The sequence below is a fragment of the Pteropus alecto genome, unplaced genomic scaffold (genome assembly GCF_000325575.1).
Source record: "Pteropus alecto unplaced genomic scaffold, ASM32557v1 scaffold95, whole genome shotgun sequence".
NCBI lineage: Eukaryota > Metazoa > Chordata > Mammalia > Chiroptera > Pteropodidae > Pteropus > Pteropus alecto.
The window spans coordinates 3027243-3040554 of record NW_006441071.1 but is presented as its reverse complement, the minus strand read 5'-3'; the positions used below and the strand labels follow the sequence as shown (position 1 = coordinate 3040554).

The window sequence follows — 13312 nt, the reverse complement described above, 5'->3', positions numbered from 1 at the left end:
AATCAAATTTTGTTGCCAGTGATTTAATTTGTGTCCTTAAAAATTAACTTTTTTTTAAGTATGCAGTGAAAAAGATATACTTTTTAATAATTTTCAAGTTCAATTTGTTACAGTTTATTGTATAGATAAAATGGAAATCATATTCTCCTAAATATAAATCTTAAGGGATTTATATCTGAGTCACCAAAAATAAAGATGACAATAAGCTCATTATTGTTTTCAGGTATATGAAATATGCCAAGCCTAGAAACTTCTGTTTTATTAGCCTTTGTGATGATAGTTATTTAGTTTGACTAAATCTATAAATTTCTTATATTTACCTAGTTTCTCAATGTATTTTAAATCTTAAAAATGTAATGTTCCAAAACAACTTATTCAATAATTTTGACTATCGATAACATCGTTTCTCCCTTGATTTATTCAGCATAAATCAGTGAAAAACAGAGGAAAGATCACTTTATTTTGTTGTAAAAATTGTCTTTTAATTAATGTATAGAGTTCTTTAAAAATCAAATCCAAAGTGTTTATTTTTTGAGATATGGCAAGAACTTTTGAAGTAAAAGGTCATGGATGACAAAAGTCTGTTTTAGTTACCACTACAATAAAGTTCAAATGGAGAATTGTATGCTAGTGCCTGCTGATTGATTGATAAATAGATAGATCTTATAGAAATTTCCTATTTGCCACATATTTTTTTTCCTGGGAATTTTTTTAGTTCTAGTCATTTATGTGCAGCATAATGAGTTTATAAATATAACTAACTCATAATTCCATTCATATAATAAGTGAAAATAGTATAAACTACCCTGAACAGATCTCTACACATTGCAGTCAGAAAATAAATGTTGACCAAATCTTAGCCATTGTGTTTTGAAAATATTAGAACTTCAGAACTTCTCACTAACCCAAGATAACCATTATTTTAACTTTAATCACTCGCTTCCCTTTCTTTATAATTTCATCTCTCTTAAAATTATGGTTAATTTTTGCCTGTTTTTAAATTTTATAGATTCTATACAGTATATCTTTTGTTTATTATGTGGAGTTTATTCACTTTCATTGTCGTATATAGTATTCCATTGTCTGAATATGCCTCAATTTATTTATCCATTCTACCGCTGAATTTTAGGTTACTTCGGTTGGGATTTCTTGTAAATAATATTGCAATGAATATTCTTGTACATGTTTTCTATTGCATAAGCGTGGGCATGAAATACAAGGGTGGAATGAAATACTAGGGGTGGAATTACTGTACCATAGCTTATATTTTTCTAAGGCTTTAGTTGATAACGCTGTTTTCTAAGTGTTGTACCAATTTGTTGCACCTACCAGCAAACTGTGAAAATTTTTACTGCTCTTCATCAACAGTTGGTATGTTAGTATTTCTCATCTCAGCCACTTTTGTATGTATGTTGAGGTATATTATTGTGGGTTTAATTTATATTTTTGTGATTGCTAATAAGGTGTTCAGTACGTTTTCATGATTATTGACCATTTGGAAATCTTTAGCAAATTGCCTCGTCAGGTCTCTGCTCATTTTACAAATTAGTTGTCTGTATTTTTCTTATTCTTTTGTAGAAGTTCTTATGTATGCTATATATGAGCCGTTGGATGATTATATACGTTGTAGATATTTTGCCCTACTCCATAGTGTGCCTTTTCAAGGGTCTTCTTAATGGAGTCTTTTAAGGAACCAAACATCATCATTCTAATGCAGTCAACAGTAGAAAATAAAGCAACATGAACAGACAGTTCACCAAAAAGGATAAATGGATGGCAAATAGCATATATAAATGTGTTCCACATTATTAACCATTAGAGAAATGCAGATTAAGACCTTGATGAGATATAGATCCATTAGAACAGCTAAAATAAAAAATAGTGACAATACTAATGTTAGCAAGGATGCAGTGAAACTGAATATCTTTTATGTTTCTGGTGTGAATATAAAGTGGTATAGTACTTTGGGAAACAGTTAGCAGTTTCTTTTTTTAAAAAAAGTTAATCATACAATCACTGTACAACCCAGCTATCTTATTCTTAGATACTTATCCCACAAAAATGAACAATTATGTCTACCCCAAAACCTGTACCTAGATGATCATAGCAGCTTTATTTGTAATAGCCAAAAACTAGCAACAACTAAAATTTTCTTCATTTAGCTGAATGATTAAACAAACTATGGTGCATCCATACATGGAATACTAATCATCAGTAAAAAAAGGTACAAACTGTTCATACATACACAATGTCTTAACTTTGTGACCTCAAATTTCTCATCTTGAGTAGGGGCCTTTCTTTTCTGTCTTCTGTATTCTGCCTTCCTATTTAAATGGAATTTCAAGGTCACAAGGAATTATCAGTTGTCCTGTATTTTGTTGGTCACTTGTCCATCTCAATTCCTGCTTTCACTTTATTTTTGACCTCAGAATTTCCCTTAATATTTTGTCATGTTACAAAGACATTTTAACTGTGTTTCAAAGTATGAAAAATTTTCTGAATTTCTAGTCAGTAAGAATACTGGAAATGGAAGTCCAGTACTTTTTATTTTAGGTCCATTTAATATGATACCAAGAGTAGTGACTAGTATTTATAATTTGGTAGTTCTGTTTTGGATCTTTTTACAGTACTCAGTAATAGCATTTAAATATTAATTGAATCTTAATAAGGCATTGAAACTTTTAAAGAATATATCTTATAAACTGGTTTTGAAGATGAGTTCAAATGAGACATTTCAAAAATATTTTGAGAAATGAAACATAGTTTAAAGGAAAATAATTATTTCAAAGGAAAACCTTATCTTAGATAGGAGTTTCTTGTGTTTGTATTAATAAATAGTTTTATTACTTTTGGGCCATGCCTTATACATAATATAGTATAATTTATGTACCCCTCAACATAAAATATATGGCTCATTGTTATAATAACATTGGGTCAAATTTATTTTTCTTTCCATTTTTACTATAATTATTTATTTGTTCCTGAATTGAGATCTTTGAAAAACAATTTTTGTTTTAATGAAATAGTTTTCTAGATTGAAATTATTCCTGTTTCCCAGTCAACAAATACCTAAGACCACATATTTTATTATTGAGATTTATAATATTTTGAAACATATTCCTATTACAAATTTTGCTTTGGGAAAGCTTTTTAAATTGTTGAGACATTTTGGAACAAAAGTCAACATAGCTTTACTTTATTTAACCTTAGTGTATTGGAATGCCAAGAGGAAAACATACAGCTTCAAGGAAACTTACTTTGTTATCATCAACAATATTTTAGCTTCATTTGTCAGAAGGGATTCATCAGACTACATGCAACAGAGAACAGTCTCTGAGAAAAGGACCGAGATTTCTGGAGAATAAGTTATTAAATACTTTATTTTTGTTGCTTTTACTATATGTACTCCTAGGTTTTAAATAGTCCCCAGGTTAAATTTCTACTACTTTGGGGTTGATGTTGTATTTGTTATCTTCTGTTCTCTCTGTCAACTTTAGTGGATGCATTTGTTCATTTATGGGTTCTTGGTATCAATTATAGAATTTTATTGTCTAGATTTTTTAAAACTGCATGAATAAATATATTTTTAAGTAAAGAAATTTATTATATTGGTTCACTTGAAGTCATAACTGAGTAATGATCTAGTTTTTATGAAACCTTCAAATTTAGGATTATTTTCATTACAAGAATGCCAAAAAACCATCTTTTCAAAAGAAGAATGGTGACATTCAAAAGAGTTCACATACAACAGTTCCTACCAGAGGTAAGAATGCATATGAAATTGACAATGTCTTTGTAATTTATGTGATTTTTAAATTATTATGAACAACATCATTTTTATATAATAGAGTTATATTTTCTCAGTTAACAGAGAAAAGTGGAAAAATATAACTGCCCAGAAATCAAGTAGCAATATTATTTTATTACGAGAACGGATCATATCCTTGCAACAACAAAACAGTGTGCTTCAGACTGCCAGAAAAACAGCAGAATTGTCTGCTAAAGAATATAAAGAAGTCAACGAAAAGCTCCTTCATCAGCAGCAAGTATCTGATCAACGATTTCAGACAAGCAGACAGACAATAAAGGTACAGGGAAGTTTAAAAATAAATTATAATAGACTGTATTATAAAAGCAGATGTTTTGTTTTACATGTGTTGTTTGATTCATATTTGTGTTAGATGTGTCTATGAGTTAACACAAAATCCCAGGCACTGCTAACTAATATAATTAGTTTAATACCTAGATTTCCTTAATAAAGTCATATTAAGGAACAACCTGTATGAGGAAGAGAGTAGCAAATGAAAAAGACAAACATTTTACTAGCATTTTTTTCCACTTAGTTTTTCTTTTCATCTTAACATTTTTGTATGATATTATTATTGCATTATATCTTAGATTTTAAAAGCAGCTCCGTAATGTATTTAGCTTGCCCATTTGCCCATGTCTAAACTTTGGATTTATCATTATATATCACACTATTAACTGGTAATTGCCTTAGATTCTGTTTGCAAATACTAGTTTAAAATGTGAAGATTTTAAGATAAATATCTATGTTAATGTGTTCCTATAATTTATTTATGCTTCTTTTATTCAGGTAAATTTAGTTTTCTGCAACTATTTTTAGATATATTATACCTTACTACTGGTTATTATAATCTTATCTTAAAGCAAATGAAAAAGAAAAGATTGTCCCTTATGTTGCCATTCTTAAAGATATTTGTATAAGGAATGATTTTTAGAAATTCATTGTTGTTTTTACACAGAAGAATTCTTTTAAACATTTTTGAAAATAATTTTAAAATCATGATCACAAAAATTTTTAATTACATTTAAATTTTTCACTTCTAATATTTATTGCTTTGATTCAGGCAATACTTAGAAATGTTTTAATTGTAAAGAATTTAATGTTATACTATTAAGAACTGTGTTCTGGCTTCATTCCCAGAGAAGCCTTTTACTCAAACCTGACCAATGTTCCAAAATTACACTGGAACTTTTTTTATTTTATTTTATTTTTTATTTTTTTAATTTTTATTATGGTAATATTGGTTAATGAAATCCAGTGAGTTTCAGGTGTATAATTCAACAGTAAGGCATATATATATTGCATTGTGTGTTCACTGCCCATAGTTAGATTTCTTTCTGTCACCACAAATTTGATCTGGAAGTTATTTTGTGTGGTCTGGTTTTTACAAATATATTAAGCTTGCTTTGTGGCTTAACACATTGTAGATCCTGGAGGATGTTCCATATGCACTTGAGAAGAATGAGCATTCTGCTTTTGTTGGGTTGAGTATATGTAATGGCTTAACTGATTAATAATGATGCTCTACTTGTCCATATCCTTGCCATATCCTTCAACTTGTTGATATCCTTGGTTTTCTAAGTCTATCAATTATTGAGAGTAAAGTATTAAAATTACCTATTGTTATTATGTTTTTGTAATAATTTTAGTGAGAGTTAATTCTCATACCATACAATTCTCTCATTTAATTCAGTGGTTGTTACTATTTTGAAAAAGTTGTGCAACTATCACCAAAATCAATTTTCAAACCTTTTCATAATCTCTAAAAGAGACCTTGCACTGTTCTGCTATCGTTTTTCCATTCTCCCATTTCTCCCAGCCTTAGGCAACCACTAATCTACGTTCTATCTGTATGGCTCTGCCTATTTTACACGTTTTATATAGTTGGAATCATACAATATTTGGGCTTTGTGTCTGGCTCCTTTTGTTTGGCATAATGTTTTCAAAGTTTTCCATGTAGAATGCATCACTATTGGTATAAGGACTTTGAACATTTACTCCTCTATAAAAACAATGAAAACAGGCAAAAATCACCAGGAATCAACATTTTTATAACGCTGGATACAGAATCTAATAAGGGTTAATATAATATTCCTAAGGCAATTAATTGGTGACTTGGGAAGTTATAGGTTTTTTCAGAAATAAATTTGTTATTTAAAGATTAAATATCATATAAAAGTATTTTACATGAAATCTATAAAGCACTTTATTGAGACTCTGTGCACATTGAGGGACACTTACATTCCTCTGTCGAACTCTGGAAATTCACCAAAGACTTGCAACAATCTAGAGAGTGTTTACTTAAAACAAACAAACAAACACACAAAACAGCTGAATATAAATAAGAACAGGAAATTGTGGCATTTTAATTTGCCTTAGTTCCATCTCCCACTCTCTCAGCTCAGCAGTAGCCTAGGAAAAATGATGGTTCATATTCTCCATGCAGCCTAGCAGCTTCCAGAAGAAGCAGAATAGAGCTGGAATTCCTTCAAAGTCTCATCCCCTAATAACTGTCATTATATGACTTATGTGATGGTTCTCTGGAAGACCCCAGTTAAAAGATGACTCTGATCTCATTCATTGTGAACAGTCTTCTTCCTGGGGGTAATGGAGGAGCAGTGGGGAAGAGATGGTGTATCAAAAACAATTATAGGCAACTATTTTAACTTCAGTCTGCCTGAGGTGATGGATTCCAGTTTAGGTCAAACGATATAATAACTAAATAGCTTAAAAGGAAAAGGTGGGAAATGAGATGTTCTTAAGAGTTTCGCAAGGCTCTGACACGTTCCTGGGAATCTGGAGAACACATGCATTCATAGATCTATGTGCATGCTCAGGAAAGAAATGAGGAAACCTAAGGTCTTACCTCTGTTTTACCTTAAGGCTCTGTACAAGAAGATAGTACATGTTCAGGCGGTATTGTTCATAGTGGCATTATTAATAATAGCCAAAATGTACAAACAATCCAAATGTCCATTAGTTGAGGAATAGATAAACAAATCGTGGCACATACATACAAGGAAATATTATTAAACTACAAAAAAGTAACAGTATTGATACATATTACAACATGGATGACCTTAAAAACATTATACCTAATGAAAGAAGCAAGTCACAAAGGAACACATACTCTACCATTTACATGAAATATCCAGAATAGGCAAATCTATAAATACAGAAAGTATATTAGTAAATGTTTCAGACTGGGAGGGACAGAAGAATATGGAAGTGATTGCTAAAGTGTATAGGTTTCTTTTTAAAGCCATGAAAATGTTCTAAAATTGACTGTGGTCATAGTTGAACATATCTGTGAATATACTTAAAACACCGAATTGTACACTTAAAATGAGTAATTAATGTGATATATCAATTTATATCTCAGTAAAACTTTTTTAAATATTGGCTTTAAATAGGAAAATATCAAGACAAGTAGCAGTATCTCAATGAGTTTATTGGTAATATATTCATTTCTGACAGATCAATATAATGAAAATCATTATCTATTGAATTTAACAAAGCCTACTGCCAACATAAAAATTTGTTAAGTAATAAATATGGTAAAATGTAAAAGCTATGTAACACTTTTAGATATGAAAGAACCTATTATTACATGAAGCACTTACTTCAATTAAACTCAACAAAGTAAAATATATTTAAGGAGAATTTTCTTAAAATTAGTTTTTAATTAAAATAATGTTTTTTTTCCTAACACATTCAATTCTCTATTGCAAAAGTGAACAGGGAATAGCAATATGTTAAAGCTAACAATATTGATCAGCTTTTCCAGTTTGAATGCTTAGTTCCTTGACTTAAGAGCCTTACTCATAATTCATCAGAAACATGAAAAATGAGTCCCAAGTCTTAAGAATAACAAGATGTAAATGCCATACTCTTTTGTTCCAGTAGTATTGCTTAAGTGTATTATGACTGTGGAAACTCCCTTATAGTCACATATGTGTCATTATACAGATTTAAATAACATTGACTCCCAGAGGCAAACTACCAGAATCCATATCGTAAAGGAAAATACCGCCTTAACCATAAATGCACCTTTCAGAAAGTCTTTTGAATGCTTTGCATTACGTAGTAAATAATTATGTATAAGATATTGACTGATAGATATCAAATGATAGATATCATATGTAAATGTTGGTGGAATTTTACATACTATAAAACTTATTTTCTTGGACGTGGTTCCATAGTGTAATGGTTAGCATGTCTGCTTTACATGCAGAAGGTCCTGGGTTTGCGCCCCAGTGGAGCCACAGTCCATGGTCTGTGGCCATGCCACCCTAAACAAACCCAATGTCTGATCTCGGAAACTAAGCAGGGTTGGGCCTGGTTAGTACTTGGATGGGAGACCACCTAGGAAGACCAGGAACTGTAGGCATAAATAAAAACAAACAAAAAAAGAAACAAAAAAAACCTGATTTTCTAAAAAGCTCTCTCCTGAAATAACATGTTTAGAGAAAGCAGAATAATCCTTATTATCCATTTGTATGTGAGTTATTTTGTTAATTTTCTCTGTTTATTTGTTTAAATAACAAAATAGGTTTTAAGAGGTGAATTCTTGCTATAGATTGAATTGTGACACCCAGAATTCCTATGTTGAAGTCTTAATCCCCAATGTTATGGTGTTTGAAGATGGGGCCTTAGGGAAGTAATTAGGTTTAGTGAGATCATTAGGAAGAGGCATTCATGATGGGCTAAGTACCCTTATAAGATGAGAGATAGAACACTCCCTCTCTGTGGGGAGACATAGTGAAAAAGTAACTGTCTGCAAGCCGGAAAGAGCTCTCACTAGAACCTGACCATACTGGCATTCTGATCTCATACTTCCAGCCTCCAGAATTCTAAGAAATTAAATGCATGCTGTTTAAGGCATCTAGTCTATGTATTTTTATTCTAGCAACTTGAGTAGACTAATATGGATTGTGGCACTGGAGAGCTGGGTGCTATTGTAACAAGTATGTAAAAATGTGGAAGCAGCTTTAGAACTGGGTAATGAGTAGATGCCGGAAAAGTTTTGAGGTGCATACTAGAGATATAGACATTAAAGGTATTCTAGAGAGGTCTTAGATGGAAATGAGGAACGTGTTATTAGAAACCAGAAGAAAGACAATCTTTGTTACAGAGTAAAAAAGAACTTAGCTGAACTGTGTTCTAGTGTTTTACAGAAGGTAGAACTTGTGAGCAATGGATTTGTATTTTTTTTTATTCAGAGTAATTTTTTGGAACCACTTTTGGTTCACAGCAAAATTGAGGAGAAGGTACAGAGATATAACATATACCCCCTGTCCCCACACATACATAGACTCTACCATTATTAATATACCCACCATAGAGGTATATTTATTATAATTGATGAACCTACAATTGATACATCATAATCACCTAAACTCTATCATTTACCTTATGGTTTACTCTTGGCATTGTACATTCTTTGGGTTTGGATAAATGTATAATGGCATGTATCCATCCATGTATCAATTTTTCCTGCCCTAAAAATCCTCTGTGCTCCACCTATTTATCCCTCTCCCCAATCTCTAGCAACTACTGATCTTTATACTATCTCCATAGTTTTGCATTTTTTGGAAAGTCATATATAGGCATACCTCAGAGATATTGGGGTTCAATTCCAGACAACCATAATAAAGTAACTCAATAAAGCAAAAAGCATAATCTTTTTGCTAGTAAAGGGTCTTTCCTTCAATTTGTAAAACATGCAACAGCTGTGAAGCTCAATAAAACAGAATGCAGTAAAACAAGGTGTGTCTGTAGTTGGAATCATACAATATGCAGGCTTTTCAGATGGGCTTCTTTCTTTTAGTAATATGTACTTAAAGTTCCTCCATGTCTTTTCATAGCTCAATAGTTTATTTCTTTTAGCACTGAAGAATACATAGTCCATTGTCTGGAAGTACCACAGTTTATGTATCTGTTCACTTACTGAAGGGTATCTTGATTATTCCCATGCTTTGATAAGTATGAATAAAGCTGCTATAAACATCTATGTGCAGGTTTTTGTATGCATATAGGTTTTCAATGCCTTTAGGTAAGTACCAAGGAGAGCGATTGCTGGATCATATAGTAAGCATATGTTTAGTTTTGTAAGAAACCACCAACTGTTGTCCAAAGTTGCTGTACCATTTTGCATTTCCACCAGCAATGAAGGAATTTTCTATTGCTCCTCATTCTCACCAGCATTTGTTGTCAGTGTTCTGGATTTTGGCCATTCTAATAGATGTGTAGTGGTATCTCATTGTTTTAATTTGAATATCCCTGATAACATGATGTACAGCATAGTTTTAATGCTTATTTGCCATCTGTTTATTTTCTTTTGTAAAATTTTTGGGTCTCGCCCACTTTTAATTGGGTTGCTTGTTATTTGCTGCTGACTTTTACGAGTTCTTTGTATATTTTAGATAACGGTCTTTTATCAGGTGTGTCTTTTGCAAATATTTTCTCCCAGTCTGTGGCAGAATAGGCCTTCTCATTCTTTCAACATTGTCTTTCACAGAACAGAACTTTTTAATCTTAACAAAGTCCAGCTTATCATTTATTCTTTTTCATGCCTTTAGTGCTATATCTAACAATCTATATCTAACAATCTAATCTTAACAAAGTCCAGCTTATCATTTATTCTTTTTCATGCCTTTAGTGCTATATCTAAAAAGTGATTGCCATACCTAAGGTCATTTAAAGATTCTCCTATGTTATATTCTAGGAGTTTTTTAGTTTTGCATCTTACACATAGGTCCATGATCCATTTTGAATTAATTTTCATTAAGGACAGGACATAAGGTCTTTGTCTAGAGTTTTTTTTTTTTTTGCCTGTAGATAATCAATTGTTCTTGCACAATTTGTTGGAAAGACTATCTTATCTCCATTGTATTGCCTTTGCTTTTTTGGTCAAAAATTAGTTGACTATACTTATGTGGGTCTGTTTCTAGGCTCTCTATTATGTTCCATTAACCAATTTCTTCCTTCCTTCCTTCTGTTGACTAATCTGGGTCTTTTGCTTTTCTATGTAAACTTTAGAATCAGTTTGTCAGTATCCACATCCTGGGGTTTTTATTGGGATTTCAATGAATTTATAGATCAAACTGGGAACAAGTGACATCCCAATGATATTATGTCTTTCTGTCCATGAATATGGAACATCTCTTCATTGATTTAGTTCTTTAATTCTTATCAGAGTTTTCTAATTTTTCTCATATAGATCTGCATATTTTGTTAGATATTTATTGAAGTATTTTCTTTTTAGGGATGCTAGTGTTTTGCTTTTAATTTCAAATTCCACTTGTTCGTTGATGGTATATAGGAAAGGAATTGACTTTTGTATATTACCTTGTATTCTCCAACAATGCTATAATCACTTATTTGGTCCAGGAAGTTTTTTTTGTTTTGTTTTGTTTTTTCTTTCTCCTTTTTGTCTCTCCTTTTGGGTTTTCTACAAAAATAATCATTTCATCAGCAAAAAAAGAGACAGTTTTATTTCTTCCTTTTTAATCTTTATTTCTTCTTTTTTTTTTTCTTTTTTTTTTTGTCATCTTGGTGACTTAGCTAGGACTTCCAGTATGTTGAAAAGCCAGGGTGAGAAGCACCATCTTGCCTTGTTTATGATCTTAGTAGGAAAGCTTCAAGCTTTTTTCCATTAAGTGTGATGTTAGTTGTAGGGTTTTCATAGATACTCTTTATCAAGTTAGGATGTTCCCCTGTATTACTAATTAACTAGAGTTTTTATCTTAAATGAGTGTTGAATTTTGTCAATTACTTTTCTGCATCTATTGATATAATTGTGTGATTTTTATTTTTTAGTCTCTTAATGCAAAGGACTATATTCATTGATTATCAAGTATTTTACTAGTCTTGCTTCCTGGATCATAGTGTATAATTCTTTTTTTATATTGTTGGATTTTATTTTCTAATATTTTGTGGAGTATTTGTACATCTATGTTCATGAGAGGTATTGATCTAAACTTTTCTTACGGTTTTGTCTGGTTTTGGTGTTAGGGTAATTCTGGTATCATAGAATGAATTAGGAAGTATTCTCTTTGCTTCCATCCTCTGAAAGAGATTATAGAGAATTGGTATAATCTTTTCCCTTAAAAGTTTAGTAAAATTCACCAGTGAATAAGGGCCTGCTGCTTTTCATTTCAAAGGTTATTAATTATTTATTCAATTTCTTTAGTAGATATGGGTCTATTAAGATTGTCTATTTCTTCTTGTGTAAGTTTTGACATATTCTGTGTTTCAAGGAATTAGTTTATTACACATAGATTATCAAATGTGTGGGCATAGAGTTGTTCATAATATTCTTTTATTATCAATTTAATGTCCAAGGACCTGTAGTTATATCCCTTCTGTCATTTCTGATATTTGTAATTTGTGTCCTTTGTCTTTTTTTTCTTAGTTATTCTAATTAGAGACTGATCAATTTTATTGTTCTTTTCAAAGAACTAGCTTTTGGTTTCATTGACTTTTATTTTCAATTTCATTGATTTCTGCTTTAATTTTTATTTTATTTTATTTTTTTTGTACTTACTTTAGTTTCAATTTGCTCCTCTTTTTCTAGAGTCTTAAGGTAGAAACTTAGATAAGTGATTTTAGATCTTTTTTTCTAATACATGCATTTAATGATATAAATTTTCCTCTAAGCATTGCTTTCACGTTGTCCCACAAATTTTGATAAGTTGTGTTTTTATTTTTATTCAGGTTAAAATATTTTAAAATTTCTTTTGAGATTTTTCCTTTGATGCCATGTGTTAATTTGAAGTATGTCTTAGTTGTCGCTTTCTAGTTTAATTCATCTATGATCTAAGAGCAGGCATTACATGACTTCTGTCCTTTTCAATTTGTTAATGTATGTATTATGGTCAGGAATGTGGTCTATTTTGGTGAATGTTCCAGGTGAGCTTGAGAAGAGTGTATATTTTTCTGTTATTAGATGAAGGAAAATATGTATTTTGCAGTTGTTAGATGAAGTAGTCTGTAGATGTCAGTTATATACAGTTTATTTTGAACTTCGTTTAAGCTCAACAATGTCCTTACTGCTTTTATTTTCTGGATCTCTCCATTTCCAACAGAAAGGTGTTACAGTCTCCAATTGTGATAGTGGAATTATTTATTTTTCTGTGTAATTCTATTAATTTTTGCCTCCTATAGCTTGATGTTCTGTTGTTAGGCATATACACATTAAAGATTGTTATGTCTCCTTGGAGAACTGATTTCTTTTCTTTTCTTTTTTTCTTTTTTTAGATTTATTTTTTAAATTAGTTTCAAATATATCATACATTGGTTAGACATCTATATAGTTCATAAAACGATCCCCCCAATTGCTCCCTCCCTCCCCGACCCTCCACCTAGCCAATGTATTAATGCTAACTGCATTCTCTATGCCATGCTCCCCATCCCCGTGACCATCCATCAGTGACTAATTTGTACTTCGTTAACCCTTCACCCCATTCTCCCAGCCCCTCAACCCACTTCCTCTCTGTCCGA

At 31.2% G+C, this 13312-nt stretch overlaps 1 protein-coding gene and 1 pseudogene across 5 annotated transcripts in view; both read left to right on the top strand.

The window, feature by feature from the left end:
- Positions 1 to 13312, top strand: part of CNTLN (centlein) — a 255799-nt gene that overhangs the window by 185773 nt on the left and 56714 nt on the right. For all 5 annotated transcript variants that reach the window (XM_025051403.1, XM_006918351.3, XM_006918350.3 and 2 more), the window contains exons 17-18: positions 3670 to 3763; positions 3865 to 4088. In XM_025051403.1, the coding sequence (XP_024907171.1) occupies positions 3670 to 3763; positions 3865 to 4088 (318 nt within the window). The remainder of the gene's footprint in view (positions 1 to 3669; positions 3764 to 3864; positions 4089 to 13312) is intronic.
- LOC112485145 lies at positions 8083 to 8198 on the top strand (annotated as a pseudogene).